The sequence below is a fragment of the Thermobia domestica genome, chromosome 8 (assembly GCF_964235325.1).
Source record: "Thermobia domestica chromosome 8, izTheDome1.hap1.1, whole genome shotgun sequence".
NCBI classification, from domain to species: Eukaryota; Metazoa; Arthropoda; class Insecta; order Zygentoma; family Lepismatidae; genus Thermobia; species Thermobia domestica.
The window spans coordinates 139,788,826-139,816,598 of record NC_137461.1 but is presented as its reverse complement, the minus strand read 5'-3'; the positions used below and the strand labels follow the sequence as shown (position 1 = coordinate 139,816,598).

At 36.0% G+C, this 27,773-nt stretch overlaps 1 protein-coding gene across 1 annotated transcript in view; it reads right to left on the bottom strand.

The window, feature by feature from the left end:
* The window catches only part of LOC145693244 (transcription factor SOX-14-like), a 110,198-nt gene extending 84,861 nt beyond the window's left edge, over positions 1-25,337 (bottom strand). Inside the window, exon 1 of the mRNA XM_081769051.1 lies at positions 24,711-25,337. Coding sequence (XP_081625177.1) covers positions 24,711-24,907 — 197 coding nt within the window. The 5' untranslated portion in view covers positions 24,908-25,337. The remainder of the gene's footprint in view (positions 1-24,710) is intronic.
* Positions 25,338-27,773: the final 2,436 nt, after the last annotated feature.

Below are 27,773 nucleotides of genomic sequence, written 5' to 3'. Positions count from 1 at the left end.
GATGGGAATTCCCATCTTGTCTAATTCTATCTCGCCTAAAATGGCGGTAAGATGAAATCAGGAAATTTCTGCACTAAAGAGGGAATTCGAGTATAAGCATTTTAACCAGATTTTTCAAGCAACATTGGCAATCTCTGTCAACTACAATATAAATATATAAATGCTGTACAACAAGAAAGCATAGAGGGAAAAGCGATTTAGTGAGTTTAGTTCACTTTCGGTTTATTTTGGGAATATTGGAAGGTCATTGGCAGGAGTTAATTAGAAACAGGATAGAAATATACAAGGTGTTTTAAAACAACACTGACAATGTTTGGGAGCTGATTCCTGACACCAAGATAAGACAAAATTATAGACCAACGTAAATACAAAAATGCTTCCTTTTGGCGCTATGACCAGCCAAAAATCGGTCGAGAGAATACCAAAAAAAAAAAAAAAGACATAACTCGAGACCAAAATGTTGGATCGAAGTCTGTGAAAGAGAACGTTTATTATTTTTAGCCGTCGTTTCCATTAACGCACAACTCTACGTGGTACAGTTGCGGGGCAAAGGTCACTCCAAAGAAATTGAAGAATTCCTGGGATATTTTGACAGACAAATTAACTACAAGTAACATGATATTTCAACTAACTGACAAAAGTCTTAGAACGTGGAGAAGTCAAGTCAAGTTAGAAGAACATAGTTAGAATTCGAAGAAGGGAAAATACACATATTTAATTGATCTTTGTCTCAGCACAGAATTGGTATCGAGGAAGTACTGAAACTATATGAAGTCCGTAACATTTAAATGTTATGCCCTCTAGACTAATGAAGACAGAGAGATCACTCATGTTATGTCGCTAGCGTATGCAACTTTGGCATAGGAGATCCGGCTCCGATTCCCAGCAGGAAAGCAGGCGGTTCGGATCTCATGTTAATCCGTAGCTCCATATCTCATATAACTTTGCTACCGAAGGGATGCTAAACTCAAATCCGATCCAATAATAGAGACAGATAATAGATGGAAGCTAATTATTGAGAAATAATTCGTGAAATAAGAATGTAAAAGAAAATAGGATATAGGTACGATGGTATCTACCACGAACGTTTATAATCTCGGATCGAACGAGGTCCATTCCGCACCGAAGTATCACTAAGCCGCCATGGCCCTAGAAGCACTATGATTCTGACAGATGTATCGGTCTAGCAAATATTGTGTATGTGATAAACCAATATACAGGAAGTATAAACGGTTCAGAATGCGTAATTCGTAGAGTTTCCTTTGTTCGAGAACGGTAAGTACGTTTTTCTAAGTCAATTATTCTTAACTGATTGACCGCGTCTCTCAGAGAGTGTGGGAGAGGGGTCACGGTGACTCAGTGGTAAACAGCTCACCTCTGGTACGTGTGTTCCCTGGTTCGATTCCTAGCCAAGTAACTTTGTGGTGACACCATCGTGTCTTGTCTATAGGTTTTCTTGGGATACTCCAATTTCCTTCCACATTCTCATTCCACCATATCTGCCATCACCATTCACTTGCCTTAATCATTGTCTCCTTAGCGTGGATCGTTAAACTGAAATATTTGGTTTCAATTTTAAGGCGTTGCTTACAATTTGTCAATGGCTCACCATTAAAATGTTTTTAATACATTGTTGCTATTATTTGTATGGAAGAGAAGTCTATGAGGCTCATAAGTTTCGAAAGGCTGAGAGCTGCAGTTGTAGGTTGATTGTAAGAAATGCTAACTGTACGAACTAAATTCGATTTGTGAGTCTTTTAGCATTATTAGTCGTATTATGGACAAGAAATAGTTCAGGCAATTTTCTATTGATGGAGGAACGGAGAAAATAATTCTACAGTGACTGAGTAAAGAGGCTCATAGACATATGAAAAAAACGTAGTGATAGGATAGTGCGTCGACAAATGTTACTTCAATTCATATTTGATAAGGTTTAGACATTAATATATGAGGATATGTATTGAACACTCTTTGTATTAGGATATTTCACATTACGATTAAATAGGCGTTACCAGGTCATTCCTACAAGACCTACGTAATCAACAATAGTGAACTAAATTGCATCGATTGCTTCATTGAATCAGTAACCAGGCACGTAGCCAAGGGAGGGCCCGGTCCCTACTTCGAAACCAGAAATGAAAAAATAAGGAAGGGTGAAACAAAAAGCAACGAGAAAAAGAAGAATCAGCGTTAAAAATAAAAAGTACAGCAAGCTTTTGGTTACTTTTCTTATGAGAAGATGTGTATTATTTGCAATACATTGTGGCGAATGAGCGGGATATTCTAGAAAAGTCAGGAAAATTGAAATTTTTAGAAAAGTTACAGAATTCTCAGAATTTCTGCTATTAGTCAGGGAAATTTCAAGCTTTCGAAAGCATAATGCCGTTCTGTAACAATGTGGACATTTTTTTATCATAATTTTTCGTCATCGCTTCTCTGCAGTATCAAACATGTTATTTCAAAAAGTTTTCTACTGCTGCATTAACTTGTCATTTGAAACAGACAGTAGTTGACGGAATGGTAAAAACAAAAAGTTATGTGGAAAGAAAGTTCTGTTAACATTTGATTCAACAGAGAAAGGAACGCAAACATTGTAAAATATTTTACAAGACATTATTGGATATGTACTTTTTATAATAGTGGATATGCACTTTTTATGATAGTTGAGGTCATACTGAAAGAAAAATTATTACATTTGAATGAACAGAGGAGTGAAGGTAGATATTGTAAAATCTTTTTCAATAATTTTTCTATTCTTTTACTCGAGATTTCTTCATAGTTTGTTATTAAAATACTTATTACCATATCCTCATTTTATTGTCCTAACAAACCAATATATGTTGGAAGTATAATAGTTTAAATTGATCGAGCTCCTGTTGTGATGACCACAGTATTTCATGTCATCCCCCCTCCCGAATTACGAAATCCTGGCTAACGAACCAATGTAAGTTGCCAGTAAAATAGTTTAGAATGATCGAGCCCCTGGTGTGATGACCACAGTATTTCATGTCACGGACCACGGGGGAGCCCTTTACGAAATCCTGGCTACGTGCCTGCAGTAACTATTGCTTAATCTATTAAACATTCAGTGAAAAGTATTTTAAATTCGGATGGAATTGATACAGAAACTCACTGAAAGATTCCTAACATTAACGATGCTAGTTTTAGTAAATTGGGTGGGGATAAGAGAAGGGACAGAAAAAAATGGGAGACTGCAAATTTTTGTATACGAAAAGGGCAATTTTATATTACTTCAACTATATCATAACACAACTCGTCTGCGGGGGTCAGGTGCCGTCACCGGTCCTCCTATTCCCCTCTAGTGTTGTCACTGGTTCTTAACTTTTACATAATTTGGGGTATAGCAAACGTATTAGGGCATGAAAAGTGAAAGGGTACTGCGAATGAAACGTGTGTACGAAACTTCCATCAGGAGAACTTGTAAGAGTAAGACGGAAAAGACAGTTAGGTAACATGTTATAATAAAGTTAGAAGTTCGTATGATAGTAAATTTAATAGTGAATTAGTTCAGGAATGTAAACAACTAAGGATATATTCAAAAATTTAAAAAATGAAAGAAAAAGAAACAATAAGAGAGAGATTAAAGTAATGGATTGGTTATGAAATACAATACATTCTTAATAATTACACCTACAAAAGTTGTGCTTCCTCATGCAACATACATATTTCAGTATTTTCAAAAAAAAAAAAAAAAAAAAAAAAAAACCGATAAGTCATACACTCAGAGAATATGTCTATCGGAAGGGCAGTTCCCTCTTGGAAAATTTATTCTACTCTGAGCACGCTAGATTAATCAAACATATGTATCTCTTCTTTTTATGAATTCTAACAGCATTGTTCTAACTTTTACAACGTAGCACGATTTTTGTTCCTTGACGTAATTTACTTGATTATAGTCAATTTTCCTCAGTCAATTTGATAAAATATACCAGGGATTTTCAGTTTATTTGATACTCACCCTTGCGCCGCCCCTGCGTCACATCACTTTGAGCAGTAATAGAATTGACGACGACTAAAAATAATGAACTTTTCCTTTTACTAGATTTCGATCCAACATTTTGTTCTCGAATTGTGGCTGTTTTTGCAATTTTCCGACAATTTTTCGGCTGGTCATAGCACTAAAAAGGAACATTTGTGCATACAGGTTGGTCTATACTTTTTGTCTTATCAGGAATCAGCTCTCAAAGATTGTCGGTGTTGTTTTGAAACACCCTGTATACTTCTAATGAATTGTGCTGCTGATATATGAAAGTAACAGATACTCTTTATGAAACTGTTCTAAACATGGCTGTGACTTATTTGCAAAGCATACGCGATAGGAAGTTAACAGAGTAGAAAACAGAGATTTCCAATATTGATTGAAATATACTGAAACTGGGTTATTGATTTTCTTATGTACGAAAGATTAATACATAGAGTATTTCTTTTCTGAAATGTGAGCATGATTCCCAGTGGCTGATAAATCGTTACGCAAGATGGGATTAGGCGAGATGGGAGGACACTTGAGGAGTAATTCGCAAGAGTTTTTTTTTTTAATTTAAAAAATACACGCAGAAATAAAATGGATTGGCAAAATGTTTATATTACGAAAATATATACACTCGTATTTAAAAGAGAATTATTTGCTCTACAAGGTAGTATGTTTTAATATATTTATTTTGTTGATTTTTGTGTCTTTTCAGAATGGAGTGTCAAGTGGACAAAACAGCAATTTCGACGCCTTTTGCTTCTTGATTTTAATCGAAGTAGTAAACTGCTCGTGAGATTTTTGCTGTGTACAGAGAAGGATTAATGCCTCAAAATGCTGCTTCCAGTTGGTTTTCGAGCTTCAATAATGGAAATTTTGACCTCAAGGACAGGTTATTCATCAGTCAACCAGTCGAGTTTGATGAAGAGAGATTAAATCACATTCTTCACGAAAATCCAAGTGAAATGCATAGAGAATTAGTAGAGCACATGTACTGTGATTTTCTTTTCTTTTCTTTTCTTTTCTTTCTTTCTTTTTTTTTTTTTTTAATGTGGTAAACCATCTTCACTCAGCGGGCAAAGTTCAGAAACTTGGTGCATAGGTGTCACAGACTTTGAATGAAAACAACAAAAAGCAAACGATCCACAATCCCCGCTGGCTTTCTCGCTTGGCATCACTCAACACATGATCACAAATAATGTTTTCCTTACCGTATTGTCACTGTCGATAGAAAATGGCGACTTTATGTTAATATGAGGCAGCGTAAAGAATGGTTCAGCCCAGAAAAACATGCGAATATGCGAGCAAATTAAGAGCTTTATCCTCGAAAGTTTATGTTGTATGTGGGACTGGGAAGCCATAACTCATTGCAAACTGCTTGAGCGCAACCAGACACATAATGCGAAGCTCTACGTTCAACAACTGCACCGACTCAACAAAGTAATTCATCCAAAAGGACCTAGTATGCGATTTCTGTAACATGACAGCGCCCATCCTCAGATCGCAAATATGACCAAACCCTTGGTTCAAGAACTCCAACGGGAAGCACTGCCTCATCTTTTATACTGTGCAGACTTGTCTCCGCCAGATGTTCTGATCTTTCAATCACTTTCGAACTCATTGTGAATTGAATCGCTCAATATTGAAGTGAAATTGAGAGCTTGATTGGACGGACGAATTGTTTGAGTCAAGACCAACTACAGCTTATAACGATTTAAAAAATGTGAATGTAAGTAATTTTTACTATCGTATTACATTACACCACACTGAAATGGGCTTTGTATTTCTTTAATTCTGCACACCTGAAATTAAGTTGTTCAAACCAAATATTTGAAAGTTTGTACAGAAGGATACTTGAACTGAAGCGTACTCTTAATAGCACAATTAAATAAATAAATAAATAAATAAATAAATATGGCTTTCGTACTTGTCTTTCTATTTCTTTGAGGTAGTACGTTTTTCCTGGCTTCCAAGTTTGTTGCGACAAAGCTGTAGTTAGGCAACCCAAACAGTACTAATGACAAGTTGGTTGCATAATTCAACTTTTGAAGCGAACAAGACAATACCGTTCAAAATCTTACAAGTTCCTATGTCGAACCTTGAATTCCCACGGAATCAAGTTTATGGTTTCTTAACACGAGTGTATTACAGTATATTGATCGGTGATGCGTTACAAAAGGTTCGGTGATGCGTTACAAAAGGTTCACATACATAAGTTCTTCAGAGTTCTGTAGATATTCTAGCCGTGTCTACAACACTGGCTGTCAAGGCATATCAGTTGTTTGTGATTTGCTAACGGTCAAAGTTATTAGATGTAAATCGAGAAAAAAAGAGGAAAATATGGGCTCGCGGGGGACGCCTGATTTCAGGCTTCTAGAGATTTGTATATATTCAATTGTATGTACGATATATTACACAAACATTTGCAATCTTTATACAGTTCCACAAGGTTAATTATTTGGTCCATCTTCATGTTATAAATATACGCTTTCTTTGTTCAACTACATAGAATGTTTTATTACCAAGACTAGACAGCACTTCAATAGTCAAGTACTTGCTCAATATGTCGTGAGCCGTGTAGTTGACTACGTGAACCCCTAAGACTCACAAATACAACATTGTCTCAAAATGAAGTTAAATTAAATTTCTAGCTTTACGTCCTACGATTATGCATCGAGACGGAAATGATCATAATTAATGAATAGGTGGAACGCAGAAAGTCAGAGGAAACAGGAGAATCCCGAGAAAGTCCATGTACACGGTGTATGCCCATTAGAAATCCCCGCTGGGTGCGAGCTTGAATCGAACCAGAGACCCCAGAAGTGAGCGCTTTGCAACTGAAGCAATGTGACGATATCAAAGTTAGTAATTGGATGAAGAAATCACAAAGAGCCTTTTTTTTCGAAAAAGCATTAGTATTTAGTTAGTTAATTAATCAGTTAGCTAATTACGGTTAGTTAATTTTTTGAGCTTCAGCGGTAGTTTGTCTTACAAGACTAAAACACTGCAGACAGTTACTCGCATGATGAAAGCATAATACCTGTATCCCGAATAATTTTTATTTCACGTGAGGTATTGAAAATCCATTCATTAGCTAAAAATGTTAGTACAAAAATCAATTTACTTGGTGTTTTAAGCATAATAAAAGTAATTTTCTTTTACAAATCGCTGTGTTAGGAGCAGTAGTGTAAAAGTCCATTCAACGAAAACCAATGAAGTACAAATAAAATGTAATGTAACCCATGTGTAAAAGCAAATATTATTTTAAATGTATAAAAAGGAAATAAATTATGTATGTATAGAGCATATCTGTGATTAAAGGTATTGGATTACGCTAATAATAATAATAATAATAATAAAGGTAGTTATTATTGTAAGATGACAGAAGATCTACAAGTTATAGGAACCTAATATTGATCAATTTACCACTTCTGGTTTCAATAGAGAGATAATGATGGAGATCGTACCTGTTCTTGACACACTGAAGGAATTATCTAGATAGTTCCAAGTTCCAATATTGAAACTGAAATTGGTTAAATTTTATCATTTCAATTTCAATGGAGTAATAAGAAAGGAGAAGAAATATATTTTTTCAATATTTTTTCATTGTCTCTTAGCGTTTCTGCTCTGGTATCTGCATGGTAGCTGGATGGATAAAGACATTCTACAAGACTTTTCATACATATACGAGTGCCATATTTATAGGCCTTCATATATCCGTAATTCAGTTATATAAACGCTCGGACACAAAATTGCTTTTAGTTTCTTTAGATATAACTGCACATGAAAGTGGGCATATGCAAAACAAATTGGATCAAGTACTGCTACTCTGATACATTTTACCCACTCCGCCCGCCATATTGGATTCAACTTCGGTTTTTCAAATGGAAATAGGTGCAAGTGATACATCACATTCATGTATAATTTTCTCGGAAATTCATTGGTGTACTTGTAAGTTTTGCCGTAGCTTGGAAATTTCCGAAATGGGAGTGTTGAGAAGAATGGAGAGAACTACCTGGATCGAGAGGAAAACAAATGAGAAGGCGTTAGAAGTGATGAAGGAGAAAAGAACAATTTTAGATATTATTAAGAAGAGGAAGAGAAACTGGTTGGGACATTGGCTAAGAAGGAACTCTATTATGAGAGACGTAGTAGAAGCTATGGTTGCAGGAAACTGAGAGAGAGGGCAAAGGAGACTACAATTAATGGACGATATCACCAAACCAAAAAAATCGTACGTGAAGACAAAAAGGTTAGCGAAAGACCATGAAGCATGGAAGCTTCTCAGTTGCAGTAAGTGAACTGCCAATAATGGCAGAATACCTATGATGATGATAATCGTTCAGTAATTGATTTGCATTCAACAACTAATTCTAGTTAAAGCAGAAAATTGGTGTGATTGAATTGTATCTTTCATTTGATGAACTGTTTATCCTTTCCGATCGAGCTTGCAATTTAACGAGATATCATGTGAATAACGAAACAACCAATTACATGGCATGAGTGCTGAGAAATCTTATAAAAAACAGTACTTTCAAAGTTCTTTTATGGTTCATTTTTTGAAGGCTGTAGTATGATAGTATTGAAAGAACAAGTTTAGTAACTGAAACAGGAAAATTATTTTTAAAAATGAATATTTACTGCTAGATGAATTGAGCGATAACAATATATTGAACGATTTAATTTGATATAGTCATTCAATTTGAAGTAAAAACTGTTTTAAGAGCAAGATCAGAACTCAACATGTGCAGTGGACACGTTTTTTTCGTCTTGAGTTCGATTTTTTCGAACTAAAAGCTTGTATCTGTGATAAATATAATCAATGTCAACATATTAATCAGACCTAATTCACACGAGATAGAACCGTTACTGTGAAGTGATTACGAAATTGAAGATAACTTTATGTTTGCTTGGTTTTGTTCTTTTATAAATGAAAAGACTATTTTTTTTACCATGTTGGTAAAAGAGATATGCACATGATACACTGATATTGCATTCAATTTATCTCTTACTGTCTTTCACAACGTATGTTTTCATTCGTATATACTTGTATATAAAAGAACACAGGTGACTCACTCATCAACGATTAGGCCAGTGGTTTTCAACCGATGTGTCGCGTCACACTGGTGTGTTACGCAGTCCCTTAAGCTGTGTCGCGAAATTTTAGAACTTAAAAGTTATGAAGAATTTAATAATAATTAGTTAATATCGAGACAGACTGTACCTCAACATCTCCAACGGTAGCAATACTGTTCAGTGCTATATAGAGTCATTATAAGAATTAATAGGTTTCACTATTATAATAGATAATAATAATAATAATAATAATAATAATAATAATAATAAAATAATAATAATAATAATATATCAAACAGGTGTGTCGTGATATCCAGGATATTCAGCAATGTGTGCCGTCAGTTAAAAAGGTTGAGAACCACTGGCTTAAGCCATACTACCATAGCTAGAAACATAAAATATTTGGACAGAATATACTCCCATTGTTGCGAAAGTAACGAATAAGAAAGGATTACAGAGTATATCCAAACAATGTTCCTCTATCATTATTTGAACTACAAAATTTCAGCGTTTTTGTCCATTAGTTTAAAAGTTACAAGAGTGTCTCATTGCAAATGGTCCACTCTGTATATACACTACACTACAGTTTGTGAGACTTGTATCACCTAGTAAGAATAGTACTAGCAATAAATTATTAAGTTTGATGAAGGATGGCGGACGCACAGGCCCAGAAGCGTCCTCCCTTGTGCTAATGTGCCGCCCTTGCTTGTGGTAATGTTAGACCCGAAGAATCGTCAAACAAAGTGGAAAGTGGAAGCAAATCCAGAATGGCTCGTCGAAGTCAAAGAGTGCAATATCAGCATGTGAGTAAGTTTGAACAGGGACAAGATGATCCGTCTTCGGGAAAAACGTAGGTCATACGATGATATTTCGGCTTGTACGGGCATGCTGCTACGACAGTAATGCATGTGTGAAAACAATGGATAGAAAAGAGTTGTAAACAGTAACGAGCGAGTACTGAATGATGTAATGCGATCATAGCACGGGATGACCGCCGTCCTGTCCATACAGCCGTAATGGACCATACAGTTTTCGTCCACAGAGTTGGCTTAACGCTGAAGCACTGTAACGGTTGTGGACTTGTATGCCTCGATGGTCCGACAGTCTGATAAGTTGATGGCACGCATACTATTGTGTCGGCTGCCATTGATCAGCAACCACAAACTCCTAAGGCGGCAATGGGCACATGGGATTCCGTCACTGGCCTGATGAGTAGCGAAATGTAATTTTTTGGACGAGTCCCGCTTGATCGTGTCCTACATTTTAATACTCAACACGCTAGCAACGAGTCCATGCGCCGATCTCAGTCTGGGACGTTAGTGGTTCCTGGTTAATGCCAGCTGACGCAGCGACATACGTGTCACCAGCCCAGCTTGCAGCAGACGGCGTTGAACTGCCGACGCACAGACGTTCACTCACATTATGGTGTTCAAGTGTCGAGCTAACATTAAGGAGGAAGTTATAAGCCATGAGAACAATGTGGTAGTCATCCCCTGATGTGGTCGCATTGTGTAGTCCAGCACCCACTCGCTGCTATCTACAACTCTTTTCAATTTATTGTTTCCACACATGCATCAATGTCGTAGCAACATATCCTGTACGAGCTGAAACGTCATGGTGTGACATACCTGTTTTCGAGTACGTGTATGACATACCGATCATTCTGTCTGTTTCGAAATCATTCAGGTGCTGATATTACGCTCTTTAACGTCGACGAGGCATCCTGGCATTTGCTTCCTTGTTTCCATTTCGTTTGATGGTCCTTTACTGACTGAGCGTGGTATAACTCTACCACAAGCGACGTTTACACAAGAGAAGGTGCTATTTTACCTATGTGTCCGTTATCTTTCGTCAAAATTAATCACTGTCGTACTCACCCTTCGATTTTGGTGCCATTTGGGCCATCCTTTATGGATGTTGCAATTTTTACAAGGCACTGTACAAATAGATTAAGTATCTTTATGACTTGAGGAAACTGAAAGGTATTTCCAGTTGAACTGAACAGAAGATTCAGATCCTTTGTTAACCCCTGTATGCATAATTTGGGTCAAGTTGACCCATGCTTGTCTCATAACTTTTTATTCGAGAAACATTCTTAAAATAATCTCTTCGTACTTCCTGTTTCCGAGCTCATTTTTAAATATATAGTAATGTTTTAATGTCTTCCGCCAATCGCTTTGTTTTGATGTAAAAATTACCTTATTTAATACCATTCAAAAATTGCATTTTCTTCTTATCCCTTTTTACTTCTACTTTATATTTTATCTATACTTCTTACAATACAATGTCTTTTCAAACAAAGTTTAAGTTAATTTATTTTCCTCTTTTTATTATCATTATTACTATCCTACTGTTCAGTTTTCTTTACTTCTCCGTTTCACTGATGTTTTTTTTCGCTTACTCTTCACGTCGCTCAAATTTCGGACTCATCTAGCTAATTTTCGTCTCTCTCTATCTATTCATGTTTCTTTGCTGTAAAGTAAGCAAAAACTTTGATTTATATAGTATTTTTCTTAGCTTTGGTTCAAAGATGCATTATTCTTATCTGTCCTTTATCATTCAGAACTTCAGAGAGATAAGTCATAAGTCGCAATATTTGCACAACCCAAACAGCAGACTTCCGCCGTTATCAACCGAAAGTACAAAGACAAACTGACCAAGAGATAGTGTGGTAAGCGCACTATTTAACACGGAGGCTTGTACTCCGTCAGTTTCTTCAGTAAGTCTTTAGTGGCAGTGACAATGAATGCTCAACAACGTCTGATACGTGAACTGTTACTATATAAGTTCCAGGTCGGGGACAACGCTGCGGCAGCAACGCAAAACATGTGATGCGGAAGGAAGGGAAAAGTGCAAAAGAGAAAGGAAAACCACAGCACAGCAATTCGTTGGTTCCAGAAATTTCGTGCAGGTTGTAAAAACATAGAAGATCAACCAAGTTTTATCCGCCCCAAGTAATATATTCTGAAGTCATATGACACGCCATTGAGGTAAATCTATCCACTAGTAGATGACAATTATCAAATCAACTTGGTATGTCCTATCCAGTGGTTCTCAAGAGTTATGTTGATGAAATGCCACAATCGGCATGTAGTCCTGACCTTTATCTTTGGATTACTACTTGATTCGGTCCATGGCGCTCTTCTTGAAATCACAATGTTCCAGCAACCAGCAGGAGGTGGAAAATAGCACTGACTGATTTCATTATCTCTAAGGACAAGATATCGTATCAACATGGGATCGAGGAACTGGTAGGAAGGTGGCTGCAGTCAGTTCAACAACAGAGACTATACTATGAATGTTAACCTGCTTTCACTGTACTGTAACAAATACAGGTATATTGTGTGTACCAGAATATTGCAAGATTTATGACTTACCCTTGTATCTTATTACGTGTGCACATGAAAATAATATCCTCTTCTTTGCTTCCTTCATCCCATGCTTATAAAGGTAAGGTATTCTGGACCTATATTTCTGTGAGAGAAAGAAATGACAAAAGAACTTCTATTTCCAAACTTTAGTGGCCAATATTATCTTTTAGGTTTGAGGGGAAATGTATGCACCCTGACCACCCTGGTTACCCCGTTGTTTGCGACAGTATGTTTTCCCCTTCAATCCATTATTGCTTTTGTCTTTTTAGTATTTATTTTCTTTTCATATATCACTAATTCTCAACTTTTCCCAGTGCAAGATCCAATGAATGATGAGAATGCGTACCGACAGGGCGATTTACGCAGAACTAAATTGATTGAGCATGAGCAAGCAAACGGGAAACCTATGAACAAGGGACACTGTGCCTTGTTGACATCAAAGAACACAACATAAATGAATAACTTAATTCAGTTTATAGGAAGGTGATTTCTCATACCACGAAATTGATGTTTGAACAGGACGTGTCGTCACGACAAAAATGCCCTATGTAAAGCAATGGTCAAAAGAGATCAGCATGCAGCGATGATCTGGTAGTGAACATTGCAATGTGGCCATATCACACGGAATGATAGACGTCTTGACCCGATGATGAGATCTGTCTTCCACTGGCCCTCACACTGTGAGTTTAATGCAAATGGAAATAAGGCGAAGTTCAATTGTTGGTGTGGGTATATCCAACATACTATCTGATTGTGGCAGTTCAGTTACACCGTGAACTTGCGTAAGGACAGGATGAACATGGAACCTCCACAGAGTGTATGCTGTACGAGTTCAAACTGGGGTCAAACGTCGCTGCAGCGGGCGGAAGATATGCCAAGCCTATGGTGAGAGTGTCATGACTACGCGATCAGTGCAGCGGTTGTTTAAAAAGTTTAAGGACGGTAACGAAACACTCGAAGACGGACCACGTGCTGGAAGATCAACACATGTACAAAATGAAGATCTTCGGGCAGCAATTGAGGCAAACTGTGGCCACACATGTGAGAAACTGGGACTACAATTCAATGTGAGTAGAGAAACCATTCGGCAGCACCTCCATCAACTTGGGAACCACTAGAAGTTGACTCTATGGATCGCACATGATTTGACTCCGGGCCAGAAGGCAACGCGAGCAGACACCTGTGTTTCTTTGCTGTCTCGTCTGAGGAAGGAGCCATTTCTGCACAGAGTGTTGACGTGATGAGAAGTGGGTCCTGTATGAAGCTCCACGACGCCGTCATCATTGGTTAGCATCTCACGAACCGGTTCCAAAACAGTCGAAATCAGCACTGCACCAGAAGAAGGTCCACCTGTGTGTTTGGTGGACTGCTCGCGGCATCGTACATCTAGAACTGCTACCAGCTGGTCAGAGCATTCAATGCAACTGTGTACTGTAAGCAGTTGAGCCTGTTCAAGAAAAACTCGAAACTTTGGGCTAGCACTTCTGAATCGCAAAGGTGTCATCATGTTACAGGACAACACTAAGCCCTACGTGGCTAGGATGACCCGAGAAACCATTCTACGTCTTGGATAGGAAACACTATTGCATCCGCCATACTCCCCGGACATTGCACCGTCATATTATCACCTATCCCATTCCTTGGACAATCAGCTTAGAAGACGACAGTTAAAATTCCTAGTACAGGTGCAAAATACACTTGACAGCTTCTTCGCTTCACGGCCAACCAAGTTCTACCGCGATTTAATTCATTACCTTCTATAAGTTGGCAGAAGGTCGTCGATGCTTATGGGCACTACTTTTCATCTTCCAGGTACGTCTTAGGTGACATGGTCGATGTTCGAAGGTGGGGGTAAAAAGACGAAAAAACTTTCTTGGTTACCTTTATAATAATGATTGTCTAAAAATCAGGAAATCTTGTTTCCTTTTTTAAACTTTTAATTATACTTGAATTATTAGGATCACAGCAATATACCTTATAAGATTATAATGTTAATATATCAGTCTGTCCGTTACTCTACATGATAACTCTTGAAAAAATAGAGTTTTTAAAATTTGGTTTTGCCATATAAAGCTAGAGATATTATCTCGGTAAAGTTCGTTAAAAAAGACAATCCGTTAACATCTTCACGGATAACGCTGACTTTAACGGTGGCTGTCTACATCCCACACCCCATACATGGAAATATGTGCTGAGGTTAGAAGTTTATAGGTTAATAAGTATTTTTTTAATTAAAAGCTTTTTGAGGTTAAAAGTTTTTTTTTTGAAGTTAACAGATTTTTTTTATTAAAATTAAAAATATTGGTGAGGTTAAAAACGTACATACTTCGGATATGAGGCTAAAACTTCAGTAGAGGGTATGGTAGAGGGTATATAACGCTGATCTCTTCAACTATCAGCATTGATTGAAATGTCGCTTCGTTCCATTAACTTTATCCATCACGACTCTGGAACTCACTAATGGAATAATTGATACTTCTGACCAGGGTATATATGCTTATTTATTAATACTAAAATATAGTGTAACTGTTTCGACAACTTAACTTTATCTTCATCAGACTAACTCTCAATTAGTGTCTGATAAAGATAACTTTAAGTTATCGAAACCGTTACACTGTATTTTGGTTTTAATATAAGTGTTAATTATTCCTTTATTAACTTGTATGGGAAAAAGTATTTCTAAGTGATTATTCCTCAGTAGCACGTGCTACTGGAGAGTTACTTTTCTAATTTTTCTCACCGTGTATTCTCATGTTTATGCAAAGTTTAATTGAGATCAACAAGCTGTTTTGATGAAAATGAAGATAAACCGAAAGGCACTTTCGGATTAATACATATCCGTTCTCCAACGTTCATTTATTGCTATTATTATTATTATTATTCTGCTTCTCGAAATGACACTGGTTTCATGAAATTTGTTGAAATAATACCAGATTTCAGTAAAACATGATTTCAGTAGAGCTACACTTTTCCGAAACTTAGTTCCAGTTGTAGTGGCAAATAAAATTTTCGTCAAAAGTTGCTCTTTCCCCATCTTCTCCTCCAACTAATTTCAACAATATTTTCCACACACACACAAAATTACTCGTATATAGTATAAAATAAATCCATTAAGGGCATTAAAAATAAATCAATATTAAATTACATTTGAGGTTATGAAGGAAAAGAGAAAACGAGATTATTGCTTTTCGCAAATATTTGTTCTGGATTTATTTGAAGGTATATTCATAATGAAAATATTAAACTACCTTCTGATAGGAAATTCAAACATGGAGAGTGGACAATTTTTATTATATAGGGTGTTTCAAAACAACACCGACAACATTTGGGAGGTGATTCCTGACACCAAGATAAGACGAAAAGTATAGACCAACCTGGATGCACAAAGCTTCCTTTCGGAGTTATAGGCTGCCTAAAACATGAAAAAATGAACTTTAAAGGTTCATAGCTCCAAAACTATGGGACCTACCATAGTTAGATCAAGATTTCACTTAGGAACCAATATCTGCGATATCTAAAATACATGTTGCAGAATCATAAGGTATTCAAGCAACAATTTTTATAGAGGGTGTTGGGCTACGGGCATATAATCTGAAGCATGGGCGGCGATTAGGGGGGGCAAAGGGGGGCAGTTGCCCTCCCACTTTTTTGAAGTGAACCATTGATGTATATAGTTTCATTTGGAAATGTAAAGTTATTGTACATATTACTGGTTCTTAAAAGGATGACGCCATATATTTGCCGTTGCATGAGTACGTATTGGTTATTTCTCTTATCGTGGTGTTAAGAGAAGATGTCCGTGTTTGGGGTTGAAATTGTTCATTTTTGGAAAGTATTATTTTCGGAATCTACATTCTTTGAAGTTTTATTGCGGGAAGTTTCATAATCATACGACATGAGATTCCCTTCGAGAAATGCAAATATACGGAAAACTGTTAAATGTCAGACATCCTGCAACGGCATGATGTAACATCTAAGTGCAGTGCCTATGTAACATACGGATAACGTATGCTCCGTACTGATTTCTTTAGTAAACAAGAGGATACCGTATATTTGTACAATATACTGCTGTCTGGAGAACGGATTTTTCTCTGTGTGGCATGGGCTCAAATTTTTAGCAGAGCCCTAAAATATTTGTATTTTTTCTTGGAACTTACTGAAGGGATTCGTTTAATTTTTATACCACGTACCCTAGACTAGCTTGTAATGCTACAGAACCCGGATTATTTTTGTAGGTTACATATAAAGCTAATAATTATTTTTTTTTAATTTGAAGGATTTAATTAATGTGATTTTTTATATTCATCAAACAGTAATTGATAGAAATTAAGGAACTATGCTATAATTTTCGTTTCGTAAATAGAGTTACATATGAATAAAATTTGTGCAAAATTTGGCTACTTTAGCGTTAATAGTGTTTGAGAAAATGATACATGAATGTCCAAATATGCAATTTTGAGAAATTAAAAGTTTAAAATTTACAATAGGTTTTCATCAATAAGGAGGATGACAACATTCAGAAAGCACGATAACCATATTCTTCGTCTTCGGCCGTGTCTTCTTCATCCTTCTTACACCTTTTCCTCATTCTTGATTCCTTGGTAAGCTTCAAGATTGACAACTCAGATTTCGTTATACACTTTCTGTCCATGCCTCGCAGTAGTTTGGAGGTGTACTTACCGCTTGAAATTCACATCTTTTTCAGAACACCAGCTCTTGCTTCACGGCCACTATTAAAACGCAGAACAGCATCATATACTGCAGTTTGTACGATTTTTGAACCCGCAAATGTAGTTTTTGGGTATCGTTGCCATTTCAGTGCATTGAAACTTTTATTGGGGTTCTGTGTCTTTCCCATGCAAAAATTTTTCCAAAAGAGCGGATCCGGAAGAGCTCTGTAGGTAGGTTTGATAGCATCCATCACTGCAGCATACAAAGAATGCTTATGTTTATAATGTTCTTTAGTTGCTTGAGATCTATTATACCCACGGCAAAATTTTCTCCTTTGGGACATAGCATATCCGTTGATTTTTCGTCAGTTGAGTATTTATGAAAGTAAGTTGCCCATACTGTTTTCTTCATCTTCTGCGGTTTGTTAACGTCTTCCCTGATTGCTTTCCCATAATATATCTCTAAGTTATCAATTTCGTTGGCACTAAGTTTACTAACACAGACCAATAACGAAAACAAAGAACTGTGAATGCAGAACAGTAAACAACAATAAAATGATTTGTGTATTCTTTCCGAAACGAGAAAGCAAACATATATTTACTACATCATTACCGAAGATTGTGATGATAAAACAACCTGGAAGGAACGTCAAAACGGAAAATAGATATATTTAAGCCCGAAAATACAAAGGAAGCACACAATAATTTGCGTTACATCATGCATATACTTATGTTACCTTCATCAGCTATATGTTACATACATCCATTTGTATGTGAGATCCTGACCGCCTACATTGTTTCATACAGAAAGTACGTATAGCTGAAACACTTATACAGAAAGTATTATAAAAATGCGTTTTCAGTTATGCGTCTCCTTTACGTTAAGTCCAAAAACTACAGGAATTACGCATGTAATCTATCTTTTTAGGTACACCACCTACAATTTTTTTCTCAGTGCACATGCGTAAAAGGCAAGATTCAGAGGAGGAAATTAACACCGAGACGCAGAACTACTATACACGTTCACCGACCAAAAATTAAACTTCTGCGAGTAATAGCAAAGTGTTGGTTGGCAAATTTCTAGTATGCAGGCAAAACACGGACATCCCCCCGTAAGAAAGCTATAGAAATTGCGTTTTAGTTGCCACGGAAATTTGACCAAAATTTAACCTATTGGGGCGCAATAATTCCAGCGTACTTTCATTTCTTACTTACAATGTTATTCAGCCACTTTAAAACTAATTGAGATAACATTTCGCAAAAAAAAAAAAAAAAAAAAAAAAAAAATCATTCACAAGTTATTCTTTAATTGCACAAAAATTGACAGTTCCTAAAATGTATTTTCTTTTTTCTAATAGTAAGCAACATTGAATAAAACAGAGTAATAAGAAACAACTTCTACCTTTCCACTGTTTTGCAGTGTAATATACGAGTGAAGTGGTGTTTTAGGGGTGTACGAATGTATATACAATTAAATTTAGAGTTGAACATAATTCTAGGTTACAGAATTCGTTTGTATAACTGGAGTGTGGAGTGATTTTAAATATTGTTAAGTTTAGATGTATTCCAAGAAAGTGAAAACTGCACTTAATGGAAACGAACATATTTCGGGAAGTTGCAAAAGTATTTCTTTAAATGTCGTAGCATACGCTCGTAGTACTTACTGTCCTTCTAAGAGTAATAACATACATTTAATAGCATGTGTGGAATTAAAAATATAAGTTGTTCATTAATCCCCGGTTTCAATGTAACTTTTGCAAAACAAGCATCATTATTTATTACTATGATTAATATTATCCTTTCTATTTATTTGTTTTGCAAATTTGTTATTGAATAATTATTTAATCAGATCACAAATTTTCCAGACATAATTTTAAGATGTTCATGATCAAGAAATCAAACCTCTTCTTACACTTTCGTTGTTTAACAATACAAAGGGCTAGTACCTATTTGCGTTGCTCTTGTCAATTTACTTAATAGAATATGAAATAAAATATACAGTATTTGAACTGAAAAAGATAGTATCCTATTAGTTATACAACCTTTTGTCAAAGTGTTAGCATCAACCAGGTAAACAAGCATTGATATACAAATATTCAGATCATGTCTTGCCCCCCCCCACTTTTAACGTCCAATCGCCGCCACTGATCTGAAATACTCACCAACTACCTCTATAAAAATTGTTGCGGAAGTATGGCAGGATTCTGAAACCTGAATATTTGGATAGGGCACACAATTAGTTCGTAAGTGAGGTCTTGACCCGACTACGGTAGGTCCCATAATTTTGGAGCTATGAACCTTTAAAGTTCATTTTTACATGTTTTCGGCAGCCTATAACTCCAAAAGGAATCATTTGTGCACCCAGGCTGGTCTATAGCTACCTTTTATCTTATCTTTGTATCAGGAATCATCTCAAAAAGCTGTTAGTGTTGTTTAGGAACAGTCTCTCTCTCTCTCTCTCTGTGTCTCTCTCTCTCTCGCCATATATAGTATGGCGCTAAATTCGTTGCACAAAAGCAGAGTGATTCGTGAGAGTAAAACAAACAAAAAATTTCCAATAAACAGGGCGAAAACCCCATCGTTTATGTGTATAGGCTGCCGAAAACATGAAAAAATGAATTCTAAAGGTCCATAGCTCCAAAACTATGGGATCTACTGTAGTCGGTTCAAGACTTCACTTAAAAACTAGTATGTACTCTATCCAAAAATACATGTTCTAGAATCCTAAGGTACTCACGCAACAATTTTTATGGAGGTAGTTGGAGAGTACTTTATATCATAGGCCCGTAGTCAAACGCTCTGAATATATATATACTTTATATATATCTCTCTCGGGAAGCGGTTCAGCGTCCCAAGAAGAGATTCAGTTTCCTGCGTTAACCTTCTAGTAAAACCGGAAGTAGTAGAAATCAACCATTTCCGGTCTCAATGTTAATGACCTTAGTATAGAATCGGTACTTAGATAACTACAAGCGCCTTTCCAGAATCGCTTCCAAGTCTTAAGAAAGTATTTTATATACAATTTTCAACCTTATCTTTTTTATTAGAACCGGAAGTGGCATAAATTCATTACACCATCCGGTTTCAGTATTGAACTACGTAAAGAGAAGTACCTTTTTATGTTCGAGACGAGAAATTTCAGGAGGCTCGTGGGCAACACTGTAGATCTCAAATACTGTTTTAGTGTTACACGATCCGTCAAAAATTATAAAATGATAAAGTATTTGTGGGTACACAATGAAGAACATTTATCAACGTTTAAAGATTCACAAGTCACTACACAATATAAATACTTCAACAATAAATATGGTTTAAATGAATATGTTATATCCAGGAGTAAAAGTGGATCTGAAAAGGTAGGTAGAGGCATGACATCACGCCGTCCCCTTGCCTATCTTTGTAACTTTTTAGGAACTGGAAGGACGCCGTATATATTTTTGGAGGTAAGAGGACGGCGTCCCCGCACGTTTTCCCTCACTTTTACCCCTAGTTATATCACATTCTTCGTGGACCTGTTGTTACTCAGAAAGATTCTGATAATTTTAGAAGAAATCAAGAAAAATTCAGGACACATATTTAATATATACATTTACAAAACGACACGAGGAAAGCTTTTTGACAATCGAGACACGGATTAGTAAAATTTCATCTGGAATCGAGACGGAGCAAAACTACTACAAAATTTTACGAGGCGAGACGAGACGAGTAAACTTTATGTTTCGTATCGTCACGTCTTGTGGACAAGACTAGCGATAAGTGATGTCTGCAGACAAGGGCGCCGATTCCTCTGTAACTTTGGGGGAGGGGGCATTCTCAATATATATATATATATATATATATATATATATATATATATATATATATATGCATATAAAAATACATATTCATAAAAATATATGGGGGCCCACGTGAGCTTTGGGGAGGCCTGGGCCCCCTGGCCCCCAGAATCGCCGCCCTTGTCTGCAGACTGTTTTCTGAAACCAATTCAGTGTCCCAAGAATACGTTTCATCTCCTTCCCTAGTTTTTCACACTCTATTCAAACCGTTGCGGGCCGTGGTGGTAGAACGAACGTTCACCTCTGGTGCTTGGGGTCCCGGGTTCGATCCCAACCCCCGCCAAGTGAACTTTGTGGTGGACAAACACCGTGTGCATGGGTTTCCTCGGGGTTCTCCCATTTCCTCCTACTTTCTTCATTCCACCATTTCATTCATTACTCATCATTACCGTCTCCTTTAGCCTAACCGGCATAACCGTGGGATGGAAAACTTAAAGATTTCATTTCATTTTTTTCTATTCAAACCGGAAGTGGCAGAAAACAAGTATTTCCGATTTTAACGTTGATCGCCACCATAGAGGAAAATCGGTAATAGATAGCGAAAAGCTCTTTTCTGCAATCAATTAAGTTTCCTAAGAATAGATTTCATTTCACCCTAATCTTCCTACTAAAGGATCAAGTAATAGTAATTTACCACTTCCATTTCAATATTAATTCTCATAGAGCAAAAACGGTAAGATACAACAAGAGTTGCCTTTGCGTCCTAAAAATAAGTTTCGTATTTGACTTTTAACCCTCTATTAGTATATAAATTGAAGTTATAGTCCTACCAATTACGATTTTAGTAGCGAGTTCGCAAATGCAGTGTACTTAGTACAGCCTGAAGAGAGTGAGAAAAAACTGAAATCTTCCACTTTTACGTACCACAGTTATGCCGGGAAGGCTAAAAGATACGATGATGAGGAGAATGAGTGAAATGGTAGAATCAAGAAAGTATGAGGAAATGGGAGAATCCCAAGGAAACACACACACACACACCTTGTTTTGTCCACCACAAAGCCAATTTGGCGCGAGCTTGGATCGAACCGAGGACCCCAAGCACCAGGGACTGTACCACTAAACCACCGCGACCCCCGCCTTAAGAGACAAAATCAGGTCTCTACTTTGAAACTAGAGGATTATCGATTGAAAATAACACTATTAAGTTTAAAAATATCACAATGTGAAATCAGACTATTACACTTACAGATATACTTTGAAATTTAAAAAATCCTAATACAGTTTTATAATATGAGTATAACAAATATACATGTTATGCCGGAATTTGTAAAGTCCAACTAATGATGCAATTATTTGCCGAGTTGACAGATAGCGCAGCAAGAAATAATGACTAAGAAATCCCGTTACCATTTATTTTTCACGATTGGTCTATTTCTACATATGTACTCACCAGAGACGTCTGCAGGACTTTTCCAAGGGGGCGGGGGCAAAAGACCGACACACAAGCACAGTACGAGTACACACACACTTTAATGCACGGGCGCATATAATAAATACATCATATAAAACAACACATCCTTAGTAACTAACTATGGTAGTACCATTATATTTTATGTAAATATATGAAGTATATTATGAGAGAACAAATTAGTAGGCCTAACGTTTGGCATATGTATTTCCAAGAACCAAAACCTTTCGATGATCCAGGAAGGTAATTGCGGACTTCGTACTCACTGTATAACATATTTTGATTTTAAAATATCAACTGAAAAAAGTATTTCATTGTTATTACAAATGCATACGATTAAAATAGAACATACAGTTCAAATTAAAATGCACAGTGATTAAGCGTTGTTGTTGTTGCTGTTTGCATTCATTTACCAATTTTTACTACCAAGAGTTTAATACCAACGTTTCCTCGTATTAAGTATAATTGTAATTTGAAGATGATTTTATGACAGAACGTTTGTCAGTAATTGGTTGACTTTTTCCTAAAATCTTTTACTGTATTGATCATAAGGCTAAAGTAGCACCATGTATGCACATGAATTACATGACGCTGATAATTCAATCTTTATTTCTGGAGATTATACATAATTTCCATTGTAACTCAGCGTCGCAATATAATTGGGGAACCACTTGAATTAGAAGATAGTTAACGGTTGGAAGTACGTCTTCTGGTCGGAGTACACTATCGTTGAACATAAAATCAGGGAAATTAAATGAATACTTAGCGCGTTCACGTTGTTTTTCGTAATCTAACTTTTAACCAATATTATGGGCCCAGGAGCAGAAGTACACTTTTTTGTAGGTTGATTAGTGTCATGAAAGTATCTATTACGCTATTTCATGGCATCTTATAGGGCTGCATTTAGAACAAACAGTATTATAGTCCTAGGTTGCTGACACAATTTAATCTGCGTAAATAAAACATGGAGAAAATATTGTGCATCTCCGGAAAGTGATTCTTTATGTCGAAGGGATTTTTTTAAAAATAAAACTTCGAGAAAGTTTCTGTAACATCCCAGCTTAGGAACCATTAAACGTGGCTGTAGTTTTTCGATATGTATTACAGGGCTTACTATGAATTTTAAATGCACTTATGCAGGATTTTAAAAAAATACGGCAACGAAATAGACTATAAAAAAAGAGTTTTATAAGCTTTTACAACAGACTATAATTTAAACTATCATAGACAGGGTTTTCAAAAAATATCCAAGAAGTTTGGGTGATTAAATGGAATATTACCTTGGCATATTTATGACGTCAAAATTACAATTTGAAGTACCACTTAATAATGAGAACTTTTAAAACAATAAATTTTGAAAATTGCAGCCTATAAGATTAAAAAGCTGAATAAAATTTCAGTCAAGTGTAATATTTTAAACTTCTTTTTTAAAGTGAAAATTGTGTTTAAAATTTAATAAATATAGCTACTTGTGTTCACATTTTCTTTTTTAGTTGTACAAACATCAATTGTACCCAGTGCGCCAGATATAATAGACCTAATAATGAATGATTTTACGAAGACAAAGTGAATTATGCACACTGAAATATTTTCCTGTAAAATCAGGAAAATTCTGTGACAAATTTCCCACTTTAACATTGTTAATTTACAATTAAGCGCAACATACATTTTAAGTTAAAATAATTAATAATTTTTCTATAATTATTGGCCACTATTTCAATATCAAATTTTCTCACTTTCCTGTTACGTTGGAACATTGTTTAAAGACAATGTCAAGAAATCATGTCACAAAGTATGATGCAACTGGGTATTCCTGGTCTTCGTTAGATTCAACACATGTTTTATATATAACCTAGCGTTGAGTATTACAATAACTAGTATTTTGACATTACTGATTTCTTTTGCTTAGCACAAACAATTTGGTAGTTTTGTCACTGTTTAATTACATTAAATAAACGAACAATTTATTCTGTTTTTATATCATTGTTAAATCACAATTCGTCGTAATGAATATTATTGGTATTAAGATAAACAATGAGTGATCATTATTATTAACAGATCTTATTTGGATATTAGTAATCATTGTTTTAATACCAAACATATTTCTCTTCGTTACTTTTAATTGTTATTTAAATGTGACAAAATTAGAAATTATTTGTCAATATTTTCCTGTGATATTACAATCTTAGTACGTTTACTATAAACTATCTGTCGGCTTTTAATATCAACCGGTATTCATTATTACGCTTGATTCTAGAGTGTCATTTACGTTTAATAAACTTTTCCATAATTGTAATATAATTTATACTAAAACAATATATAAATGAAGGCTTAAATTATAATTGAAATAAGACAGCCTACCTTAACCTTTTGGCTTCGTCTATGAAAGGTCGTTTCTCCGCCTCTGACAATAACTTCCACTCGGCTCCCAGCCTCTTGGAGATCTCAGAATTGTGCATCTTGGGATTTTCTTGGGCCATCTTTCTTCTTTGGCCTCGAGACCACACCATAAAGGCATTCATCGGCCTTTTGATATGTTCTTGAGATTTCCCACTCATATTTCGCGCGCACTCACTATTAGTGTCCGTCGAGAAAAAAGCTACGTGCGAAAACGTGGTCAATAATAGCAGCACGAGAGGGGGAGACAAATAATAAATTTAAAAAAAGAATTTTGTTAATACATAAAAAGCGGACAAACTGTTTAATGTCTGTGATTGAACCAACAACACATGGCTTGTGGATCCACTTCCTTATACAACCGACGGTCGTCCGCGTGTGATGATGAATTCACAAGTCAGTGGCGGTGAGATCTCAACAGTTTATGTGTATATTTGCGTCTCTCTCCTTGTCTCTTTTTGTGTGTGAGAGAGCATGACATTGTATGTGTGCGTGTCTGTGTGTATGTGTGTGTGTGTATTAGTGCATCGGTGTCTATGTTTTGTAATGTGGTGTAAGTGTGTGCAATGTGAAATAATGTATTTGTGTATGTGTGTTGGTTCCGTGTGAATGAGACTAGTTTGTGGTGATATGACAGCGCCGTGTCACAACAAAACTGAGCAGTGAAACAAACTAAGAAGTTCCCAAAGGCACCAACTCTCATATTTACCGTTACTTGTATTTTCCTTCCCAATACAAGAGTGAGGAAGATTTATTTATTGATTGATTAATTAGAGTTGTTTAATATCAGTTTTCAGCGCAAGGGTATACAAGACTGGACGTTATGCTAAAACTAGTATTCGTATTTTTATACAGGAAGGCATGATGTCTTAATGGTAGAGCGTTTCCCTTAGAATAATGCGAGGGACACTGGTTCGATCCCAGGCTATATAAATTTGTAAAGACATCATGTTCATTGTTTTCCTCGGAGTTTTCCGTTTCCTCCCACATTTTCGTTCCACCAATTATTTCGTACTCATTCATTTTCATGGGGGTTCGGTGGCTCAGTGGTAGAGCGTTCACCTCTGGTAATTGGGATCCCTGGTTCGATCCCAGCTCGCGCCAAGTGAACTTTGTGGTGGACAAACACCGTGCTTGTGGGTTTTCTCAGGATTCTCCCGTTTCCTCCCATTTTCTTCATTCCACCATTTTCATTAATTTCTCATTGACACCGCCTCCTTTAGCCTAACCGTCATAACAGTGAGACGTAAAACTTAGATTTCATTTCATTTTCATTAATCATCCGTCTCTACCCTAAAAGGTCATAATCGTGGGATGTTAAATTCAAGATTTCTTTACAGCTTTATCCGCTACTAGTGCATTTACCGAAAATTGAACTACGAACCACGTACATAGAAGTCAAACGGTAAGCCACTTGATTAGGCAGTGGAGGATCTAGACCGGAGCCGGGGAGGTTTAGGCTCCTCCAGTTTTTGAATGACAAAAATAATTGAAGCTATTATTTATATTTTTTTAAAGTTTATAGTAAACATTGTCTTTTATTCTTTATTGGAAAAATTTTGAATCATCAGATATTCCTAGTTCCTGTTAACGAAGTGCATAAGCGGATTTCAAATTAAAATGGTTTGCGTAAACTCATCATATATCCATCATAGTCTGGTTTCTGGTTGCCCCCTCTCTGCCCAGGCTTTTATCTTCTCGATCTACCACTGTGATCAGGAAAGGAAAGATTTACTCAAATAGTTGTGGGTGCAATATAGAATTTTCGGTATTGAAATACGTAAATATTATAACAATTTGGACTTAAGAGACAATGTGTAACGGATTAATTTTGGTCTTGTCCCGTTTCAGAAAACAAATAAATTCTGCCATCTCTTTCAGCACCACCGTCCGGAAGGATAAGAAAATGTTACAATTAATGTTTCGGTTATCAAGAGCTGTTGCAGGTTATTTATAGTAAGCAAGGATATAAGATACGCTGCACTAAATAAGACTTTATTGAATTTCAAGTATCAAAGTTAATTTTAGCCAAATTTTTCTTCTATTGACCATTTTAAATATAATATCATTAATTATTCTACTTTAATATGTGTAATGTTCTCAACAACCTTAGCATTACAAAAATATATTTTGTAAAACTTAGAATTTTATATTTATAGAAGAAGAAAAATGTTAGAATTTACAATCAAATATGTTGAATAAATGTTTTAAGAACGAAACTGTATTTTAAAAATTTATCATTAAAAATATATTGGAAGCACCACCGTCCGGAAGGATAAGAAAATGTTACAATTAATGTTTCGGTTATCAAGAGCTGTTGCAGGTTATTTATATAGTCAGCAAGGATATAAGCTACACTGCACTAAATAAGATTTTATTGAATTTCAAGTATCAAAGATGTATATTTTAACGTGACCTTGTACTCAAAATTGAGTAGGGGTATATAAGAAATAGTTATTTCACTCTGGAAAGAACCAAACCGTATTTTTATCTGCATTAATAGTAGAAGTTTACTAGCATTTCTGAAATGTTTCGCACAACCAAAAATATGTACGAGTAAGCTTTTAAGGATATCCAGCTGCTGAAACCTCGCCATTCATTATCCAATTTCTCCAAGTTGAAAAACATGTCGTACACAAAGTTTATTGGAGTGTTAATTTCATACTACGAGATAACTATGCTTGATGACGTCACACTTTCTTAATCGATTAGTTGTATTTATCAATTTTGAATAGTAGGGTGTGTGATGTTGCAAGTAGTTTCACATGTTGCTCAAATCGATGTTGTTTTGCATTAGTCACGGCGATGTTTATATTGGAAAGACGCACTCAGTTATTGTATTGTCGAGAAATCAGCCATAGCGACATTCTCAATAAAAGAAAATCAACTTTTAGCCTACAAGTCATCGTCATCTTTGGTCTGGTTCACTGTTGTTCCTGAGTGAACGCGATGGAAAGGCTTGGCTGTAGCAAATATATAACGTAACGAAAAATAAAAGGCGCGATGTTGGATGTTTAAGTACACAGT